Source organism: Anopheles maculipalpis, chromosome 2RL (assembly GCF_943734695.1).
Source record: "Anopheles maculipalpis chromosome 2RL, idAnoMacuDA_375_x, whole genome shotgun sequence".
Classification (NCBI taxonomy): Eukaryota; Metazoa; Arthropoda; class Insecta; order Diptera; family Culicidae; genus Anopheles; species Anopheles maculipalpis.
This window is the reverse complement of record NC_064871.1, coordinates 2,095,270-2,117,059: the sequence shown is the minus strand read 5'-3', so window position 1 is coordinate 2,117,059 and position 21,790 is coordinate 2,095,270. Positions and strand designations below refer to the sequence as shown.

At 45.9% G+C, this 21,790-nt stretch overlaps 4 protein-coding genes across 8 annotated transcripts; all 4 read left to right on the top strand.

Annotated features, from left to right (window-relative positions):
• Window positions 1–6,264: 6,264 nt before the first annotated feature.
• On the top strand, window positions 6,265–7,419 carry LOC126558415 (zinc finger protein 182-like). The gene is made up of 2 exons (XM_050214428.1): window positions 6,265–6,396; window positions 6,469–7,419. Exons 1-2 carry the CDS (start codon window positions 6,265–6,267, stop codon window positions 7,408–7,410), a joined length of 1,074 nt encoding a protein of 357 aa, XP_050070385.1. The 3' UTR covers window positions 7,411–7,419.
• A 211-nt stretch (window positions 7,420–7,630) lies between these two features.
• On the top strand, window positions 7,631–8,130 carry LOC126559970 (small VCP/p97-interacting protein). Its single transcript, XM_050216131.1, is given in 4 exon segments — window positions 7,631–7,710; window positions 7,712–7,787; window positions 7,862–8,041; window positions 8,116–8,130. Coding segments are annotated over 4 exon segments (336 nt in total). The 5' UTR covers window positions 7,631–7,645.
• Window positions 8,131–8,714: 584 nt separating this feature from the next.
• On the top strand, window positions 8,715–13,746 carry LOC126557651 (UTP--glucose-1-phosphate uridylyltransferase). Of its 3 annotated transcripts, none has more exons than XM_050213505.1 (3): window positions 8,715–8,776; window positions 12,163–12,788; window positions 12,855–13,746. In XM_050213505.1, the coding sequence occupies exons 1-3, from the start codon at window positions 8,753–8,755 to the stop codon at window positions 13,738–13,740; spliced, it is 1,536 nt and encodes a 511-aa protein (XP_050069462.1). In that variant the 5' UTR covers window positions 8,715–8,752; the 3' UTR covers window positions 13,741–13,746. The 3 variants fall into 3 exon arrangements, with proteins under 3 accessions (XP_050069462.1, XP_050069461.1, XP_050069460.1); XM_050213504.1 differs by lacking the exon at window positions 8,715–8,776 and adding an exon at window positions 9,783–9,826; XM_050213503.1 differs by lacking the exon at window positions 8,715–8,776 and adding an exon at window positions 11,491–11,639.
• A 2,034-nt stretch (window positions 13,747–15,780) lies between these two features.
• LOC126557340 (bifunctional 3'-phosphoadenosine 5'-phosphosulfate synthase) lies at window positions 15,781–21,507 on the top strand. 3 transcript variants are annotated; one of them, XM_050213065.1, is made up of 4 exons: window positions 15,781–15,835; window positions 19,521–21,003; window positions 21,075–21,226; window positions 21,296–21,507. In XM_050213065.1, the coding sequence occupies exons 1-4, from the start codon at window positions 15,794–15,796 to the stop codon at window positions 21,503–21,505; spliced, it is 1,887 nt and encodes a 628-aa protein (XP_050069022.1). In that variant the 5' UTR covers window positions 15,781–15,793; the 3' UTR covers window positions 21,506–21,507. The 3 variants fall into 3 exon arrangements, with proteins under 3 accessions (XP_050069022.1, XP_050069021.1, XP_050069023.1); XM_050213064.1 differs by lacking the exon at window positions 15,781–15,835 and adding an exon at window positions 17,449–17,593; XM_050213066.1 differs by lacking the exon at window positions 15,781–15,835 and adding an exon at window positions 19,332–19,355.
• The last annotated feature ends 283 nt before the right edge of the window (window positions 21,508–21,790 follow it).

Here is a 21,790-nt window from a genome sequence, read left to right as displayed (position 1 = left end):
GAAGAATTTTTATTTCTTCTCTATTGTATTTCATCACAATCACTTTTTCTTTCATAAGCGATAACATAAGCGAACCGTTTTGAAGTAAAAAAAACATGTGCTTCAACTCCTTTTTAAAGTAACGTTCAAGTAACAGATACACCACACATAATCTCTACTATTTCAATTCACAACAAACACGCGTAACGTTCGACCGAAGCGCGATGTGTGTGTTTCCTTAAAATCCCGGCACGAGGAAAACTTGCCAACCGACTGCGGCAAGCAACAAATGCGGAATGTTTCAGCGTTGGCCGACCAGAAACCCCGAGCTAAACCCCGCAGCGCATCGTGGCGGCAGAAGCGCAACACATGTACTTTCGTCGGTTCGGTCGGCTGCACGCTGTCGGTTGGCCGGCCGATACAGTGCGTTCGAAATGCTGTGCTACGCTTGTGGTGGAAATAATGGAGGCTAGCGGGTAGAAATACGGAATGTTTTTTTTTTTTATAAGAACGTAGGTTTGAAATATGAGTTTAAACTCATGTGCTGGGAGGACATTTTTTTTAACAAAATTGGGGTTTTTAGGAGGGCATTCTTTAACGAAAGTGTGCTAGTTCGGCATGCTTGTGGGATGAGTGTAATTTCTAAACAATTTCCCATAATTGATCAGGACTAATATCATCTATTTTTACGAATTTGAGGCTTAATTCAGCAAATTTACCGAAGCTTTTTTTCGTTTATTATGTATTTTTTCCCGTCGTAAATGGAAAGTATTTCTTGAACCAGCAGTTGCACTTTTGTAAGCATATTCGAGCAGTATAATATGTGTCTCCCGGCACCTCAAGCGGTACATACTCCGCTCGAGTTTGAGCATTAATGCTTCTTTTGCTATGGTGTACTAGAGCGCATCCTGGGAGCGTTTCGTTGGGGGGTTTTTTTTTTTGGTCTACAAGCTCAAGCGTTCTTGACCATTATTGGTTTCCTCTTCTTGACGCTAATATTATGAACTGATGAGTTGCCATGAGTCATTAGCCTAAATCTAATCTAGACCGTGTGAACAAGACTGATCTTCAAGACTGGTGGTCTAGATTAGGTGATTTTTTGGGCTTATTTTATCCAAAGCGAGCCATCAATGAATAACCAAAAACAGTAAAGAAACAAAACATTCCTTGATAGTGCATTTTTTCCTGTCACTTACTGTTCATTGTACGCTGCGTTCGGTTGGTTCTACGATGATGGGACGGTAAGAACATAAATACGCATGAAAGGAAATCTTACTGGAACGGGGTCTCCGATGCATAGGGTTGGCAGGCAGGCAGGCAGGCTGGTGGTCGATTTTATGCTGCGTACGACCTTCCCGCCTTTCTGCGAAGGCACAACATAAAAGCGGAAGGACCGAGCAAGCAAAGAATGGAAAGAATCCTAACCAGTATGAGAAAGCATTAAAAAGCATAAGGAAAAAGAAATAAAAATAGTAAAGCGAACGATGGAAGAGAGTGAGTGGTTAGTACATTGGCAGGTCGCTGGAAAGTATCGTTTTAGAAATGGGACTATAGAGATACACGCTTTCATGGTCCTAAGTCGTGTCACATTTCCGTTCGGTTGCACGATATGTAACGTTTGCATAGGGAAATTATGTTTAGCATACACATGTAAATCAATCACATAAAAAGAAGGAAGCTCAAAATTTAACTTGATTACATTTGCTTTATATTTTTTGTAAAGTTAAGTACAACCTTCGTTAAGAATTGAAGGCAAAATATGACTCTTGTTATAAGGTAAACCTCGAAGAAAATCAGGAGCTTTGTGTTTGTGTGGCCATCAGTTGCACGTGCACAGGGATAGGAAAATAATCAGGCAAAGTCATAGTCCTATCGTTCTCTCGGCGTCATCAGCTCCGATAACAGGATTTTCCAACGCCACTCTAAAAGGATACCTTCCGAAGGACAGTTTTGTGCCTTTATCGTACTGTCTGCTTGCCTCAGCAAAGTGCTAAGGTGAGTAATCATTTTATGTTTATTGTTTATCTTTCGATTCCTCTATTTAACTTCGTTTGTTGTTTTATCTCGAGAAAAGGGAGGGTCCTCGATTTCCCCTTTTCAACAAAAGAAAAAAAAAACGATGCGTCGCCTCGTGCCAATACCGGGCCAACCATCGGGTACCAGCGGCAACACGGTGTAATGTTTTCTTTTATGCTTAGTGATAAATTTTATTATACCCCGTGTCAGTACGTATGGCGCGAGTTTTGGGTGGTAATCCTGCCAGGTTGGTGCCAGGTTTGTTGGAAGGTTTTTAAAACTCTTCCCAAACCATCGGTTCCGGAAGAATCTTTGCCCTGAAGCTGGTGGTACCGTTGCCGCACGTATAGTTCGCCTTTCGACGCTCGACGGTATCAGCTCTCAGGACGTGGCATTATCAAAACAAAGCATTATGATTTCCCTGCGGAGGACGGAAGCTGACGTTGACTTCCGAAAATAGGACGAGCGAGACGAGGAATTCACTATCAGCGTAAATAAAATTTGTTTCGGTTTTGTTGCTCATTCAGCCGTGGGGTAGTTTGAGAGGGAGCAGTAGTTGCTGTGTGTAGAACATTGGCACCGAAATGCGCCACTGTACACACTTTTAACAGCTAGTAACTACGGCAAACCATTAGGAAGATTTGTTTGGCAGACGGAGGCAGTGCGAGAAATGGGATACATTAACCGGTGGGTAACGTTTCGCAGGAAAATGCTCAGATTACGATCAAGCACGAATCCGATATATGCGGTCTGCAGCGATATATGTGCCTGTTGTTGTTGCCATGTTTCAGCCCTACGCTGGTTGCACGCTTAACAGCACAATCGGTTTCATTTTTCGTGCGAATTGCTTGCTTGGAACATTTCTCAACGGAAGCACTTGACATCGACACGCCACTGGACACCAGAGCACGGAAAGGCATTAGTCGCGATAGTTGAATCGGTTCCTTCGCCAACTCCTAACCCGCCCCTCCTTTCCTGGGGAAGAAGCGTTCAAACCCATGCAGTTCGGTCCCGTTTGCTGATCTGTCAAATGATCTTGCAGAGGTTATCAAACGGTCAGCGGAAGGACAGTTTTTTGGTGTGACAATCGTTTTTTAATCGTTTTGCTGCTTTGCTTTTTCTGCCGTTTCTAGAAGAATATATATGTGCTATGTGCGTCCGTCCCGGGACGGGTCCAAGACGAGAAATTGTACGCCACCAAGAGGAAAAGTGTGCAAGGTTTGCAACTACTGCTGTTTGGCGTAGAAGCTTCTTTTTTTTTTAACCGGACTCCCTCGGAATGTACCGTAACGGGTGTTTTCGACGCGTCAGACACAGTAGTTGTCGCACGACGCACATTCAAATTTTGTGATGTTTTGCAAGGTTTTATTTTTTTGGGCAAACAAAGAATATGACACCATGCAGCGTAGTGCCGTGCAGCAGTAGTAGCGATGATGGTGCACGATTTGCGTACACTGAACTTACCATCACCTAGCAGACCTAGTGGAGTCCATTGCCGCCATTTGTGCCGTGCATTGTCCGTTATAATGTGTGCATGCTAATGGGGGAAGACTTAAATGAGTTCATCAACATCATAAGTTGATAGAAAAATAAAACCTCGCTAAATAGTATGATTTTGACATCAAACTTGTACAAATAATAGCATCCGTTCCAGTGTTTCTACTGAGCAACCTCTGGTCCGACAAACGAAAAAGCTGTTCAACACATGTTTTCCTACTCACGTACAAGGGTAAATACCACTTTCACCCCTAGTTCAGTGGCCAATACTCATACTCATCATGCCAGCAAAGCCGCCTGTAGCGCTCGTCCTTCTCTAGCCCCCAGTAAACCAATCCCAAAACCCCGTAACCCATAAATCTTAATCCACACGCTCGTCCAAGAAGCCTTCTCAGCGGTCGGTTAACGAAAAAGGGGGAAAATTTATTTCGTCCCCAAAGTGAAAGGGAAAACTGTTCCAAAGAACGCCGAGCAACACAAAGGAAAACTCTGGTTTCGGGAAAAAACCGCACAAAATGAAAACATCGCCTTTTTTTGGTTTGGCTCTTCGTCGAACGTTGACGATGGGATAAGAAAGTTCGTCTTTGCTGGTTGTGGATCTCAAGACACGTGAGAGGCGTGAGTTATGGAACACTAATGACTACCTTTTAGAATAGGCACCAGGAGCAGGAGATTGTAGCCGATGTTGCCGAGGAGTTTTGGGAGAAGATTTGCCTTTCCGTCACGTTTTTGGTGGTTGATTTTAGGGAAGTTTCTCTTCGATGGGAAAAGGGATGGAGTTAATGCGTTTCAATGCAAGGCCATTCACCTTGGACAAGAACGGGAAAATTGTGTAGTAATTGTGTCTCTTTGTGGCTGTGTAATAAGTTAATTCAGACTTACAAATGAACGATGCTGGATCATTCCTTTGTGGCGTATTGAAGTCAATTTGAACAGAAAGTTGCTCTGCATGTTGTGGAATCTCGTAAAGGAAATTTAAAATTCATATCTAGAATCTCCCCTGTGCGGCTGCAACGGTAGTAATAGGTCTAATGCTGGGGTAAGGAACAACTTTTTTGGCTGCAAAAGAAGGAATAGCAATCATTGCAGGATCTCCCGACCCGTCACAAAATTTCACTGCACGTGACTTTTATCAGCGGGTGGTTGAATATGTTTCTCTCCCTCTTTGTGTTATTATTAGTCCCAGGAAGGAAGGGTTGTAGCTTGTTCCGATCTGCATCTTTACCAGTTTCTTTACATAATTTACATAAAACTGGTGGTTAAGCTGACGGTGTGTAATAAAACACACTAATGCACGTAGAATTTCCAAAGGATAGGCCGGGAAATAAATGACACCATAAAGTACCAGCGACCTGTCTCTCTATGGGTATACGGATCCTCCAAAGCATGAAATGTCCGCTCTCTAATTTGTATTCGAAAGCAACCGGTGTGTACCAGCCGGTTGGTCAAAGCAGGAATTAATGCCAGCGCTTGGAAGCGCTTCTCACCCGAGTAAAAGTGAGTCGTCAAGTTCAAGAGGATCACCGGTCGAAGTATTACAAGTTCATCAAACCGTACCCACCAAAGGCACCGTACCGTTTGCCACAATAATAAATGCCGACGCTCGTTGCTACGCTTTTGCGTGGTTTTATATTTCCATCCACAACCGGAGGACCGACCGTTCGCATCGGCGAATGTTTCCAGCTGAATGAAAGTTAAGTAGTGTGTTGTGTCTGTTTGATAATCTCCTAGACCCTCGTTATGCACCTTAAATAAGGATTAAAGTGTGTCCCTGTGTTGCGCAGCTCGCATGCGGTCGTTCGGTCGGTCGGGTGGGTTGGTTATTAGGAGATTATGCTACCAATATGTATGTGCATGTGTGTGTGTACACAATGTAACTCGTGTCACTTTTTTCGTGTCCGTCCGATTTATCCTGTGCCCTGGGAACGTGTGGCTTTGGCCTAGCTTGAAGGAGGAAGATGCGGAACACAAAAGTGCCGACACGAACGGAAGCATCTAGGTGGTTTCGGGTGGCGGTAGTTCTGACGACCATTGTGCTTTGCTAGTTTTCTTCATTGAACTCCGTGTTCATTCATTTGTATGCAGATGTCGATGGATGAATCGAATGAAAGTGTCCTGCTGTGACTTTATTAGCATTATGGCTTAGGCAGGGGATAGTTGTCATAGAAGAGAGTACTCCAGGAACCTCACTGAAATGTATGGGTTGTCACTGGCGAGTCTACTTCTTGGTCTTCCCTATTGAACATACAAGACCAGGACTCCGCCCAGGGTTACAACCGATCTCCGTCAGGTTCGACTCCATGTGATCCAGCGTACGCTTTTGCTTTGCTGGTCTTCGTCGAGCAGGACGCTGACGAACGAAGCCAGTGTTCATATCGGGTGCATCAGTGCAATTTTAATAATGTTAATTGAATACAACATCAGAAACCTAATTTATCTTAACAATTTACGCAAATTTTGAATAGCAATACGCCACTCTACTCCAAATGTTTCCGATTTTCGCCCGTTGGTCGATTGTTTTGAAATTATGATCGATGAAGCGTTGTAGAATCCAACTAGAGCGTATATTCACATACATTGACAGGTGCTGAAGATGCTGCTGTTTATTGCTACGTTAAAAGTAAACAAAATCCCTCAAAATGCGAGATCGGTTCCGTAATCATTTAAGAAATTTTAAATAATTTGCCTTTTTATGCTTCGAATGCCATGCTATTGTGGTGCAGAAAAGTCTTCAGTTCAAGGGAAACGTATTGGATAGAATTTTCAACCTAAATGGATTGTGTATCAGCTACGCAAAGTGATGGAAACAAGGCATCCTATGTGTGCCGTGGCTGTGGAGGTAAAGATGCGATAAAACCACTCTCTGTGTACGGGAATGTCTTTAAATGGTGCACATCTGTAGATGTAAGCTTAGTTCGATTAGATCACTCTTTTGCTGAATATTTACAGCGTGTATTCCTTATGTTTGGATTGTAGGTTTCCTGTTCCGATGGACTTCCTTCGAACATATGCAATCGTTGCTTGCAGATGCTGACGATATCTTACGAATTCAAAATCTTATGCACTCGTACAGATAGAAATTTCCGAGCCAAAAAGAATGAAGTGGCTCATGTAGAGAGTGTTTCTACTTCCGCCAACATTTCGTCGGATGACTTTAAACAGTCCGAATCAGCGTACATAGCGAAAACTGAAGAAATTGTAGAGGAGATGGTTATAGCCGAGAATGAGTCCTTTGACTATCTTTTCGAAAATATAACAAAACTTGATGAGTGCATCGCCAAAAAGCCAGAAGGTACAAAGCAGGATGCGATCTGCGATTTCGAGCTTTTGTCAGATCACGACGGCTACTTGGTGTCTGCATCGGAAAAATCCGATGAAACGACAATGTTGGATGCCCAGAAACCAGATCAAACACAAGATAAGGACGAACATGCCTTTACCGATACATTAGAATATCTTGAAGAAGCATGTAACGAAATAAGCTCCGTTGATTCAGCAGGCAAGACTGACTCCAGCAGTAAAACTGTATCGCTGATAGTTCGCAAGGATGTACCAAAGTCTACCAAAGCACAACCCGTGCGTCATTTTTGCCCGGACTGTGGAAAAAGTTTTGCATCCAGGACGAATATGTACCGACACCAGCATGCACATAAAGGATCAAAACCGTACAAATGCGATATCTGCAAAAAGGGATTCACGCAAAGCGGGACACTTAAAACGCACAAATTTACACACTTCAACATTAAACCGTTCGTGTGTAATGTGTGCGGTCAACGATTCACGCAAAGCAAATCGGTGAAACTACACCTTCGGAGGCACACCGGTGAAAAGCCATACGTTTGTGATATTTGTAATGCAGCATTCCGGCAAAAGAATGGATTGCAACGGCATATGAAAGTGCACGGTGATAAGGCATAAAATTAGTCATAGCTTGAATGTTTTAGGTGAGCTATTTTCATGCTTACGGTTTGTTTGTAATTACTTAACATAAACGTTACATTCCATTTAACAATAAACGGATAAGATTTTAAATTCGCTGGTAAAAGACTACATTTTCCACAAAACGATTGTTATTTCCTACAATCTCGAACATGCTAGAGCTTCAAGTGAGTTTGAAGCACTCAACCCGGTAGTGTAATCGCAGTTGGGAAAAATGCCATCGTTGTTTGTTTACATCCTCTACAAAGGCACCGAAAGCCTACAAGTGTTTCTCGGATTCATCCAAATTGTTCGTGATGGGATTGTGTTCTTCGTGTTTTAAAGGTTCTTCAGAGGAATTACTTACACCGGACGTAGTAAGTGACCTCGGACGGGCCCATAAAAGTGAATATTACTCTACGAACCATTTGTGTGCTTTCTTTTCCCGTAGGAGGTCCGTCGTCAGCAGCAACGAGAAGCAGCAGAAAGGCGACAAATAGAGCAGGAATCACGAGGTATTAAGGATCCGGACAAAGTTCGACGACAGCAGCAACGAGCGATGGAACAAGAACGACGTGAGCAGGAGGCCACTCGAATGGGAGGACAGCAACCAACATTGAAGGTAAGCAATGTTCCGTATCGGGATTGGCGCAATTGTACAGCTTTAGAACGATTTTTTAAACACAATCTCTTTCCTCGTTTTAGTGGCAACAAGATTAGGCACGTTCAGGAACTGTGGGTGCTGTGCACGTTCTTATCCTTTTTGCTGTCGAACAACAAAAGAACCAATTTTTTAAATTTGTGCCCGTTATTTTGCTTCTTGTAGCGTGTATCGCGTGTATTTATGTTTGTGTTGAAATAAATTGCTAAAAAACAGCTAACCCGCTTCCTTATCGAATGCATGAGAAACATCCAGCGAAAAAATAAAAATGGATTAATTTGTTCCATCGAGAATTCGTTTGTTTCCAAAACATGGCACGATTTATCGGACAGCTGTGATTTGACACCCGTCGGTGGCTGTCTGTTTGCGAACTGTCAAAATTGTTTTAGTTCTGCAGTTTCCTTCATTGTTTGTGCGGGCGTGCGAGCGATATCCATCGGCACAGGAAGAAGTGTTTGAACTCGCTGGTCGTGCATTTCAAGGTGCAACTCGGGAACTCGGTGGGAGAACAATCCGTGTCCGGTGTTAGTGTTTCTGTGAGGTTTGGTGCGTTTTTACGTGAAGTACGCTGACCGTGACTTGAAGTCTCTCTAAAGGGGGGAGAAAGGTACCGAAAAAACCGGCAACCAGCTAGCGTGTGTGAGCAGTGGTCCCGAACCGATTAGATACGATTCGCGAAAAATGTTGAATATTCCAAATGAAAAGGTAAGTTGATAAGATAAGCCATCCACCTGATGCGAGAGAAACATTGTATGGTGCGTAATTTGCATCCCAAGTGTGGTCTGCAGATCGCCACCCGTCAGGCCAGTTCGGTAACCTTGATCGACCTTGGCCGTCGGCGTAAGTGCAGCGGTAAGCAGGGTCGTTTGAAAATCTCGCCACAGAATAAAGTCATAAATTGCTCGATGAGTGGAGCTAAGTAAAGAAAACAAACAAACGACATTCGATCGTACCCTGCCCGCACTCCATTAGCTCCCGTTCCATCTGCCGTTTCATTCAAAAACACTTTTCGCCATCGTAGGAAGCGATGTTTGCATAACACTCTGCGCCTCCTACGAGGCAAATATGATGGCTTTAGTGTTTTTTTCCCTCGTCGCGTTATCTGGATTTAATCGTACTCGAAATCAGCCATCCGATACACTCCCACTAACACCATCTTCGCCGGTGTGCCAGATTAGCTGATTACTATTGCGATTGCATTCGCAAACTATCGGTACACAGCTTGCGAGATGTATTTACCAAACAGAAGGACCTAATAGTCGACTTCCCGGTTCGGTCCTGTCCCTATCTGTCTATCACCCGGTGGGCAAATGGGAGAAGAAGAGACGGCGACGATGATTAGTTGGCAAAAGCCTTTACAAGCACACGATGATGCGTTATCATTCTCTTAAAAACGGGCAAACCGTATCGCAATGTGGGTAGCACGCGTACAGGGAACCGAGGAGGTTTAGATTTGGTCGCACCACTTACTGGAAGTCAGACAGCACACTCGCGGGAACCCTGTGTCAGTCCTGTTCGGGTCGAAGAGAAGACCACACCACTGCACACCACAGTTATCGGAACAGTGCTTGCGTGCTTGTAGTTTAAACCATTTTTAGGCTGTGTAATCACTGTTGTGTGCTAAACCCTGCCTGAACAGTAGTTAGGAAGGAATTGTTGCGTGTGAGAAGTCTGGAGACATTTTTTTTTAATCCACGTAAAGTGTATATCCAGACGGAGTAAATAATGACTGGGGCCATCGATTTGCTGCTTAGCGTAAGTGACACCAACTCACCAAACAGCCAAAGATCGTCCACAGTACGGTTAAAGATCATCACACCACATCCCACACACACACACACCCCATCATGATCACCCTTGTCGCGGCGCAAATTGACAAAACTGTTGTGGCGCCGCCACTATGTTGTGTTCCCGCGTTAAACAAACGACCTCTAGCACAGAGAAAATACACGGATGAACAGCGAACGAAAGCACCAGGGCATCATATTGCTGGGCTCTAGTTGAAGAACAAATGAAAGTCAAACAGACGAAGCCGGAGCGGAGGTATTGTGGGTTTGAGATAACGGGAAGAACTTATTGGGATGGTGCTAATCTTGACCCAACATGTGCCACCAGCAACCATGCACAACTTTTTAAAATTGAAGCACAAAGTGCCGTTGTATGTGCAGACACAGCCACAGAAGTAAGGTAATACCACGCCGATCGAAATCTGGCCCTGAATTCGATCATTTGAACAGCAGGTGCCTATGCATACCGGGAGATTAGTATTTACTTTTCTGAAATATAGACCAGTCTCGTTCGTCTTGCACACAACCTCCCCTCGAGATGGGTGTGTAAAATAATACCTGGATGATGTAGCGAAATGAAGCTGATGTCGTTAGTGCAGAGACGTTTGGAGTGGCTAGGTTTGCGTGGAGCAAACTACCAGTTTTTATGTCGTCCGAGAATAGTGCACGATCATCGGGGGCGGCGGCGACGTAGCGGCGATCACGTTTACTCACGCCTGCCAAGAGTGACTGTTTATTACCTTTTACCTTCCCAGCGTTAGAGGAGGAGAAGGAAGATGCGTTACAGCACCGACGGGTTGTCTTGTACCCCGATGGCGATAATGTTATCAGTGGCGCAATATAAAACAAACCTTTCGAATGAAGCGGCATTATCGTAAACCGAATTACCGAGAAGGGATATGAACAGGTTCTGATGATATTGATCCTCATCAAACGGAGCCACAAACTCAACAAAAAAGGGTCATGCCGTTTGTCCTTGTCCCCTGCGAAAGCTCACGAAACAACAAGGAGTTGTGGATATCAAGTTTCTCTGAAGCTGAATAAACGCACACAAAAACAGGTATTTTGACTGTCCGGTAAGAACACATCAATCATTTCCTTTCCACTCGAAAGATTAAATAATATTCTTAGATCATGGATTGGATTAGGGGAACATTCTCGTGAAGAATTTTGCACATTTACTGTCCCGAATAGAACGTTGTTGGGTTAGGTTATGAATGGCTGGAATGGCATCATCCAGTCGTGAAGAATTTTTTTTTTGTTGGTCCCCGAATCTTGAATGAATGAAGAAACACCGAATGGAAACCTAAAAAAAATATCGATGGAGGGAGGCACTGGCTAAACATCTATAAAACCCAACGCCACACGCATATCGCAGCGTCAGTATCGTTAGACGATCGTGTGCTTGGTTGTGGATCGTTCTCGCTGCGCCTGTACTTGACTTGGACCCGCGCTCTGGACAACAGAACAATAACGCCGCTCTCTACCACGGACAATTCCCACGGGCTTTTGATACACGTGTGTGTACTTCAAGAACGCAGCAGCGCGTCGTAACCTCTCCGGAGAACGAATTTTAGAAAGAAAAAAAAAGGCGGCGGAAACGACGAGAAATCCCGATAGAGAGACCATCATCAACAGACCGAGGCCTAGTGATGCTGGGGCTACAGAATTCGTGCATCGTGCTGAACGCCAAGGCAGTCAACAGTGGTGGAACCGTTGGCGGTGGAAAAGTGCATTTTAAAATGCTAAATCCATGTGCGGCGGCGACCGGCATTGGGCAGGTTCGTTCGTGGTGTTCGTCGCGCGGAGATATTTGTTTACTAACCGTGCGTTACATCGGTAGTGAATGATTATGTTAAGATTTTCTGCTAACCTTGACTCGGACTCGGAACGCGAGCGTAAGTCGGGGGGTCGCATTCGCGATAGAATTATTGCGTCTAACTCCAATGTCAAGCACAGTTCTAGCTGATGAACAGACAACGCTGCATTGCAATCGTTTCGCGAGTGATAAGCGAAAAAGATTACCCCTAATAACAATCAAACCAGTTGTTTAGCTGTCATTATTGTTCCTCTTCCATTCCGGGACATGGGTACAGGCGACTCAACTTAATAACTGGGCTTATTTTGGAGCGCTTCGAAGGTCGAGCGGAATTATTAGCGGGTGCTGTGTACCCAAAAGCCATTAGTAATTGTCATGCGGCGGAATCGTCATGCTGGGATCGTTTAAATTGTTTTCATTCGCATGATCACTACGAAATGTAATTTATTGTTCTCTCTTTCTGGTTCATTGACTGATCGTTGCAGGTGCGTGGCCATCAGCGCATACCATCCGACACGAAAGAGTTCCACGAGGCGACGAAGCGCGATGCCCTGATGCGGCTCAAGAAGGACCTCGACCACCTGCTGGAAACGGTCGAGGAAACGCGTAAAACGGGCGTACAGAAGGAGATGTGTGGGTTCGAGGCACTGTACCATCGGTTCCTGCAAGAGGACGGTCCTTCGGTCGATTGGGATCGCATCGAGAAACTCCCGGAAGGTGCTGTGAAGGACTATTCCACGCTGAAGCAGCCACAGGAAGCGCACATCCGCGATATGCTCGACAAGCTGGTGGTGGTGAAGCTGAACGGTGGTCTCGGCACGTCGATGGGTTGCCACGGGCCGAAAAGTGTGATCCCGGTGCGGAATGACTTAACGTTCCTTGATCTTACGGTGCAGCAGATCGAGCATTTGAACAAAAAGTACAACGCCAACGTGCCACTGGTACTGATGAACTCGTTCAACACGGATGTGGATACGGAGAAGGTGATCCGAAAGTACAAAGGCTTCCAGGTGCAGATCTACACATTTAACCAAAGCTGCTATCCTCGCATCAGCCGCGACTCGCTGCTGCCGATTGCGAAGGATTTTGACATCGAAAATGACATCGATGCGTAAGTTTGTAGTATTATTTGCAGTGTAAGAGGCTTTCTAAATGTATGCTTTGCTATCTTTCGCAGATGGTACCCACCGGGTCACGGTGATTTCTACCAATCGTTCCAGAACTCGGGCTTGCTGCGAAAGTTCATCGAGGAGGGTCGAGAGTATTGCTTCCTGTCCAACATCGACAATTTGGGCGCTACGGTCGACATACAGATATTGAACCGCTTGATTGGCGATGATCGGCAGGGCGATAAACCGATCGAGTTCGTGATGGAAGTGACAGATAAGACGCGTGCTGACGTGAAAGGTGGTACGCTAATCAACTACGAGCACAAACTGCGGCTGTTGGAAATTGCCCAGGTGCCCAAGGAACACGTTGACGACTTCAAGTCGGTGAAGACGTTCAAGTTTTTCAACACGAACAACATCTGGGCCCGGCTGGAATCGATCGAGCGTGTGCTGAACGCCAAAACGATGAACATGGAAATTATCGTCAACAACAAAACGCTCGACAATGGCATGCGTGTGATCCAGCTCGAGACGGCCGTCGGTGCGGCGATGAAGTGCTTCGACGGTGGTATCGGTATCAATGTGCCGCGATCGCGGTTCTTGCCGGTGAAGAAAACCTCCGACCTGCTACTTGTCATGTCCAACCTGTACAGCTTGAAGTACGGTTCGCTGGTAATGTCCCCACAGCGCATGTTCCCGACCACGCCGCTGGTCAAGCTGGGTGACAATCATTTCAGCAAGGTAAAGGAATTCCTTAGCCGCTTTGCCAATATACCCGACTTGATCGAGCTGGATCATTTGACCGTTTCCGGTGATGTTACGTTCGGCCGGGGGGTTTCGTTGCGTGGCACGGTCATCATCATTGCTAACCATGGCGATCGTATTGATATTCCGGCTGGTGCAATCCTGGAGAACAAGATCGTCTCCGGCAATATGCGCATCCTGGATCATTAGAGCGTGCGAGCGAATTGAAATGGACCGACCGCCAGTAAGACGATACTCAGGAGAAGGATAAAAAGAGCGCAAAGTGTGCGAAGCATGCAAAAACATACTTTTAACGGTGTGAATATTGGTCGATTGTGTAGTTCGGGGGAAAAGCAATACGGAATTTACGCCAGAACAAAGTGTCACAACAAAAAAAGACGGATAGGAAGCTCTCACGTTGTTTCGTTGAAAGATTAGTGCAGCACAATTGAGGAATTAATTGAATGGAACGAATTGTTTTTTAGCGGTTGTATTTACAGCGCGTTTAAAAGAAAGCGTTACAAAAAACAGTGACCGATGGCTTTTGTTTTAGTGAATGTTTGAATAAACGTATCACAATGTGTAAAAATAAGTCAGAAAATCTATTTTATTGGCAGCTGCGGCGAAGCTTCTATCTTCTGGGGTTGATTTTCTCCCTGAGAAATTGTATCTGTAAATTAAGAAAGAGTAATAGTGTCTATTTAGTGAAATAAGTTTATAAAAACACTGAGGGTAAACAATATCTAATGAAACGAATAATTTGCAACTGCTGTGTCCAGTGGTGAATCCTATGGGCGGAGGTGGTGGCCGCCAGGGGCCTCGTCGACCGGGCCTTGTCGTCTAGTGGGACCTCACCGGAGGGAGAAGCTTCACCGATGAGGAGGAAGGAACTAGGATGAGGATGAAGGGGCTTCGGATAATGAGAATGAAGGTGTTCAAGCCCTGCGACTGCATGGTGTTGGGCCCGAATATCCATTCTGCCATGGGCCTCCAAACACCTTAATCCGCAACTTAAGCAGCCAAATGATGAAATAAAGTTAAAACTTACCGCTATATTGAGACACCATCTGGCTTGGACCCGGATCTCTCTCATCCTGGTCTTGCAGACGGCGGTACTCCGAATATAATTCAGCTAGCTTCTTGTTTGCCCGGTTCGTCACTTTTCGGCTTCTTTTTACAGACACTATCTGGCTTGGACCCGGATCTCCCTCATCCTGGTCTTGCAGACGGCGGTACTCCGAATATAATTCAGCTAGCTTCTTGTTTGCCCGGTTCGTCACTTTTCGGCTTCTTTTTAAAGGTATCGAGGACATTTCGAATGTTTTCTAATAGTTATTTAACAGATTATCAGCAATTTTTCCTGATCGTAGTATTAACAATCAAGCCAAGGTAGATGAAAGATAGAATTGGTATTAAAACAGGCAGGAAAAGTAAACAAGACGAAATGTCATCGTAGCAGGCTTTACCGTTACACACGCATAAATTCATATTTTTGAAAGATTCGAGTATGACACGAGCGGTTTCGACAAGATTCGAGCATTTTTTCCAAAATTATAGCGTTTATTTTAGACCATATATCAGTTAGGTTATTCCTAAACATTATTATCCACACAGATCCTCCGAAATCCTGCTTTAACGAGATAAAATTTCCAAATCAAATGCAAATACGGAGAAGCGTTATGCGTAACTGCTCGAAACGAACCTCCTACGTAAATTCCTGCAGCATTCGAGCAAATGCCACCCTTTGCTGTTTGGGAATCTTTTTCACTCATGACATTTCTTTGTTTACAGGCGCTCAACTGCCCGTTGTTTACAAATTCCAACCAGTGTCGGTGTTTCATTTTCGGTCCCCACTTTTTTTTTTAGTTGTTGTCACCCACCCTCCAAAGTACCGGTGTGCATTGTGGCCTACAAATGGTAGAAAGCAATAGTTAAACGGCCCAACCGTTTCGCCTGTGGTTGCCGTTGTGTGTGTTCGTTCGTTCCTTCTGGCGAGTTTGTGTATGAGGTAGAATCTCGATTCCGCGGGTCCGGTGGTCCGGGTTGGGCTAGTAGCAGCAGCAAAGTGATTTGTGTCGTTCATCCACTCACTACGGGTAATTGTGGCAACGTTCCTATACGATTAGCTAGTAATCACGGCAGAGAGTGTGTTCAATAGCGCTGACACGGTTGGTGAGACAAATTAACGGTGCAAAAGTAGTAAGCAGAAAAGTGTTCTTATCGAGAAGGCAACGACACGGCATACTGCACCGGCGTATACACCATGAGCGGAGAACCAGAAAAGTCAACGAAGAAGCAGAAAACGGTAAGAAGCAGCGCCGGTTCCACATTGATAACATAGTGCTGTGTGGCAGGCGAGTATAATGCAAAAAAGGGAAAAAATGACACATTTACTTTAAATATTATGCAAATTAATCATTACTTTTAAGCAAAACGTACAAAACTAGCACGTGATTTATGATACGCCGGTCGGTCCAGTACAGACATGGCCCATGCAATTGACTGTGATTTTGTACGGCGATAATTGGGTCATCCAACAATATGTTCGAACAAACAACACCACCATATGGAACGCTACTTTCGTACACATTTCCTACCATGTGGAATGGTAATCATCTACGCACCGCGCCTAAAGTGTGTGGAGTGACTGAACGGTGCTGATAAGAAATGCCCAAATTATCATACTTGGAACAATGCACATTGTCACGAGCAAGCATGGACCATCGCTTTGAAATGGTTACCGAAATTGGAAATGATAAACACGATTATCGTTGTAGTTCGACAGTGGGATCGGCAGTACAATAGTGTTGAATCATCCGAGGTCATGAGTCAGAAATTCTCGAACTCGAAAACTATCCTCTGGCATTCTACACAATAATGCACACAAGAAAAAAAACCGCTCCGAGTTCTCGAGCGAACGCAACCGGTTGTTAATTATCACGCGACATGACTTGGCTTGGAGTTGGCCTCACCCTCAGGGACGGGGAAGCATTCAACAGCGCCCGTGAGGGAGCAGTGGTAGGGTCATCGAGCGTACAACAAATTGCACGCGTAAGCACCACGATGTCGAGAATTGCTGCCGTAAGGGGCATCCGCAGCAAATTCCCGGCAACCTATTATAATTGAAACTCGTACTCGTATGAGTTGGAGCTTGCGCTTTATCGCATTCGAGTCGCGCCGCGTGAAAGCGTATACGCACTTGAGGCAGGCGCGCGCGCGCGCGAGAGAGAGAGATAGATAGAGCTTTGGAGCGTACCGACTCGATTCCGGAGTCGTAGAAGGGTTTTTTTTGTGTACTAACGGTGGGCTTTCATAAATACGTTCCAACATTAGCGCGAGGGGCTCACTACGCGCACATCATTTGCCCACACACTTGCCACGTCTCGATCAAGAGTGTTTTTTTTTTTTGTTGCTTATGGTGTTTGGTGATCGACAGACGGGGAGAAGGAGCTAATAGGAATGTAAATAAAGGTTATTCCAGGCATTTTGCCCCAAACGGAAATCCACCACGTCTAGCAGTGCCACAACAAACTTTACCACAACGGCCACAACAATAATTCAGAACAGAGCCGCTCGGTGAAGTGTGATCGACGAGCGTCGCGATCGCGGTTTGGCAGCTGTCGGGGAAACTTTCTCCACGGCCCATTGAACGCTGCTGAGGCTTATAAGAGCGATGATCTTTCACGACACTGTTGCTGGTGCTGCATAATCGTCGCAAAAACTGGGTATCGTCGGCCTGTGCAGCCTCACCGAGCGTCATTGTAGTTCGACCGACCGACGTGATCGGATCGTGGACTGTGCTTTGGTGCACCAGGAAGATAGTTTGTAGTTTGTTGTGTTGCATTGTGAATTGCATTGGACAGTTGAGTGATAGCACAGAGCACAGACTTGCATCGAGTGAGACAAGACAACAGCAAAGAAAATGTTTGTAAAGCGCAGAAAGGTGGCCAACTTTAACAATAACTCTTTCCTGGGCAATTCCAACTACGAAAATGGAGCTGCGATAAAGGCAAAGACGCGCTGCGGCAAGCATAAGGACTGTGCCGGTAATGTTTCCGCCGAGGTAAGTCCACTGTACCAATGTTTGTTACGAAAGCGGTTTCCTTAATAATAGGCCCCTCCCCAAGGAAGCCACACCGGAGGAGACGATCTCGTCTGGATTGTAAAAATAAAGGCAGAAACTTTCACTAAATTCCCATCGATCGGGGTTTGGTGATCTTCGGGGTTTGCATCTTCCAGAAGGCGAGTTCGCGCGTTTGCCACTTCTATCGCGCGCGCCATGCCGTTTGTTGTTTGCGCTGCCTCATCGTCTTGAGTGGGCTTCGGTGAGCTAACGGTCGGTGGTAGTGATGATTATGTAAGGGCCCGGTGGCTGGCCAATGAACTTTCGGTGCAGGAAGTGTGTTGGTCTGGTCTGACACGCCTGACGGTGGTTATTACTTTGTAGGAAGGTAATGGGCGCTTTGGTGGGTAACATGGTTTTATCCGCTACTTGTTATCGTTGGATAATGTAGCTGGGAGTGAAGAGTAACACTCTGTGTACATAAATTTGATGATCAAGAGGGATACAATTGGGCTCATTGTGTAGACGATTGATGGTTTCAATAAAAATGCTCCGAACTGGGATAACATCCATGAGCAGTGCAAAGATCTGCAAGTTTCCCAGCTTTTTCTTGGTCCTAGTGATTAGCTGCTGTGCTAATTAGGTCATAAAGTGTTGTGGAGCAAGTTCTCCGATCAATTTAAATTATTTCATGTGTCGCTGCCAAGGGACTATGAGAACGTTTGTTACCTTCGCACAGTGAGGCCAGGTTCATCCAAAATTGTACATTATTCATAATGAGATTCGAAAGGCAAGAGCAGCACAGAGGGACACTGTACTGTAGCTTGGGATATGCAAGACATAATTGACGTCATCAGCGATTACCCCCTAACAACTTGAGTATGTTGGTTCAAGAGTGTAGTGTAAGCGACATCGACCGTTTACATGGTAGAAGCGATATTAAATCCCATAAAGTCTAGCAAGTCAGGACCGTCACGGAAGACTTGCTAAGGTTGTAATGCCAAAGAAGAAGTAGAATCTTTGTAGTATTAGTCGTCGAGTGTCAAGTGTACATCGTCCACTCATGATATCACTCAGGCACGATTTTTTCGATACCAACTGCAAACGATAAATTCCCTTTATATCTCCAAGAATTCAGTGTCCAGGACGCTTTTCACCGCGTCTTTCCGCACTCGGTGCTTTATCGGGAAAGAGGTCTTATTCACAAGAATCTACCGTCAACGAAAGCTTCAACAGATGTTGTCCAACTACTTCCCTCGGAAAAACAAGATGCAAATCAGCTAACGATACAGACAGACAGGGAGTAGTTGAAGTGATTGTCTCAGGTGCTAATATCACCTAGACTTTTTATCAAGTACAAACTCTTCCTTGTTTGCAACGTTGTTCTCTCTGGTGCATTCCAAGCAATTCTTTGTCACAGACTAATCACCAAGCAAACAAACGATTCTAGTGAATATATATGCATATCAGCATCCTATCGGCATTACTAGCTTAGATGTGTGATGATGGTGATGGTGGTGATGAGTACACGATCCCAAGACAATGCAGGCATTGCATCGTGGAACGTTACAGCAGCAACAAAACAAATAACTTATCTATATTAAGCTTATTATCGTGCCATTTTGCTGTTCTTCAAACCTCCCCACCCACTTTTATCCCGTACAACCGTACTTAAGTGTCGTGTCGCGAAAACTCTCACCTCATTGCGTTCAGTATTTCTTCGCCGAGTGTTCCCGATCACAGTCCGTTTATGATGCAGGAGGTACCCACCCTAGTAGCTCGAAACAAATATCCCTTTTCTTTTTACCAATGAGGCACTTGTTTGATGCTGAATAGAACCTTGAGCCTCTTGTTGCCTCCCTCCCCTCTCCCCGTTCTCCATTAAATGGTACTAATGAATGATCGTCTTTTGTACTCCCCTTCACAGTGTCTGCAGGTGGCGACGAACGTTACAGAACAGAAGCACAATGTGTCGCGTGAAGTACGAGGCCAAAATCTTGGCCTGTGTCGTGGTTTCCGCGGTTGTACCGTGTGGCTGACGGGGCTGAGCGGTGCGGGCAAGACGTCGATCGCGTTCGAACTAGAAGCGTATCTCGTCTCGAAAGGCATCCCGGCGTACGGACTCGATGGGGACAACATTCGCACCGGGTTGAACAAAAACCTAGGCTTCTCGCAGCTGGATCGGGAGGAGAACATACGGCGTGTGGCCGAGGTGGCGAAACTGTTTGCCGACAGTGGTGTCGTGTCGATCTGTAGCTTCGTTTCGCCATTTGCCGAGGATCGCGAGATGGCGCGCAAGATCCACAAGGACGCGGATTTGAAGTTCTTCGAGATCTACATCGACACTCCGCTGGAGGTTTGTGAAACGCGCGACACTAAGGGTCTGTATAAGAAGGCACGTCAGGGTGTGATCCAGGGTTTTACGGGTGTGACGCAAGCGTACGAAGCACCGGACACACCGGATCTGCGCGTCAGCACCGAGGGAGTGACGGTTCGCGAATCGACGCTAAAATTGATCCGGCTGCTGGAGGACGAAGCGATCATACCGAAGTTTATCAAGGAGGACGAACCACTGCCGGAGCTGTACGTGTCCGAGAGTTTGAAGGCGGCCCTCGAGGCAGAATCGAAAACGTTGCCCTCGCTGTCTATTACCGAGGTGGAGCTGCAGTGGCTGCAGATACTGGCCGAAGGATGGGCCTCTCCGTTGAAAGGGTTCATGCGCGAACAGGAATACCTGCAGGCGCTACACTTCAACTGTCTGCTGAACGAGGACGAAACACTGCGCGTCAATCAATCCGTCCCGATAGTGCTGTCGGCGACCGAGTCCGATAAGCAGCGTCTGGAAGGGGTCAGCGCACTTGCACTGCACTACGATGGGCGCGTGGTGGCGGTTCTGCGTAAGCCGGAGTTTTACTTCCAACGCAAGGAGGAACGATGTGCCCGTCAGTTCGGTACGACTAACCGCGATCATCCGTACATCAAGATGATCTACGAATCGGGCGATTATCTGGTGGGTGGTGAGATCGAGGTGTTGGAGCGCATCCAGTGGCATGATGGACTGGACGCTTATCGGCTAACCCCGAACGAGCTGCGGCAGAAGTTCCGTGAGATTAAGGCGGACGCCGTGTTTGCCTTCCAGCTGCGCAATCCCATCCACAATGGGCATGCACTGCTGATGAGTGATTGTCGCCGGCAGCTGTTGGAACGGGGATTCAAGAATCCGGTACTGCTGCTACATCCGCTGGGAGGATGGACGAAGGATGATGATGTACCGCTGCCGGTACGAATGGCACAGCATCAGGCGGTGCTGGATTCGGGCGTGCTCGATCGCGACCATACCGTGCTGGCCATTTTCCCTTCGCCCATGATGTATGCCGGACCGACGGAAGTACAGTGGCATGCAAAGGCTCGTAAGTAGCTGAGCTGGAAAGAGCTTTCCAGGACACGATTTTTAAATACGGCCGTTTGTACATGGTTTTAGGAATGAATGCGGGTGCTAATCACTACATCGTGGGACGAGATCCGGCCGGTATGCCTCACCCGGACAAGACACTCTATCCCGATGGCAATCTGTACGATGGCACGCACGGATCGCGAGTTCTCAAGATGGCGCCCGGATTGGACAGTATAGAGGTAGCAAACTTTGCGTGTTGATCTTAATATACAATTAATTATTAAATACATTTTGTCTTACCTTACCAGATTCTTCCGTTCCGTGTGGCAGCGTACGACAAATCCTGCTCCAAGATGGCTTTCTTCGATCCGGCCCGCAAGCAGGACTTTGATTTCATTTCCGGCACCCGCATGCGAACACTGGCGCGGAACGGAGAAAATCCACCGAACGGATTCATGGAACCGAAAGCGTGGCAAATACTGGCCGAATACTATCAATCGCTGCAAAAGTCACAGTAATTCCGCGCACTCATTTGTTTCTCATTTTAACGTGTTTTCGTAGTGTTTGTTTTGTTTTTTCTTTACGATTACGAACGTTTTAAGAACGCGAGCTTTGCAAAAGCACCCGGAAAAGCATTTCAATTGCGGATGTGTACCGATTATAATAAAAAAAAACTCCCTCAGAGAGCCTTTAGTATCGATACGGTACGGCACAACTACTACCACTGGTAGAGAGGGGGTAACTACTAAACGAAACAGTCTTTACCATCGTGCTTTACTCATCTGAATTTATCTTTATTCCCA

Bases quoted from the DNA above. Each gene is read 5' to 3' on its own strand.
- LOC126558415 (XM_050214428.1), top strand. From the start codon at position 6,265: ATGGATTGTGTATCAGCTACGCAAAGTGATGGAAACAAGGCATCCTAT. The intron at 6,397-6,468 runs GTAAGCTTAGTT...TTTGGATTGTAG, and splicing joins AATGGTGCACATCTGTAGAT to GTTTCCTGTTCCGATGGACT.
- LOC126557340 (XM_050213064.1), top strand. From the start codon at position 17,453: ATGTTTGTAAAGCGCAGAAAGGTGGCCAACTTTAACAATAACTCTTTC. The intron at 17,594-19,520 runs GTAAGTCCACTG...TCCCCTTCACAG, and splicing joins CCGGTAATGTTTCCGCCGAG to TGTCTGCAGGTGGCGACGAA. The intron at 21,004-21,074 runs GTAAGTAGCTGA...ACATGGTTTTAG, and splicing joins ACAGTGGCATGCAAAGGCTC to GAATGAATGCGGGTGCTAAT.
- LOC126557651 (XM_050213503.1), top strand. From the start codon at position 11,511: ATGCTGGGGCTACAGAATTCGTGCATCGTGCTGAACGCCAAGGCAGTC. The intron at 11,640-12,162 runs GTTCGTTCGTGG...TGATCGTTGCAG, and splicing joins CGGCGACCGGCATTGGGCAG to GTGCGTGGCCATCAGCGCAT. The intron at 12,789-12,854 runs GTAAGTTTGTAG...TATCTTTCGCAG, and splicing joins ATCGAAAATGACATCGATGC to ATGGTACCCACCGGGTCACG.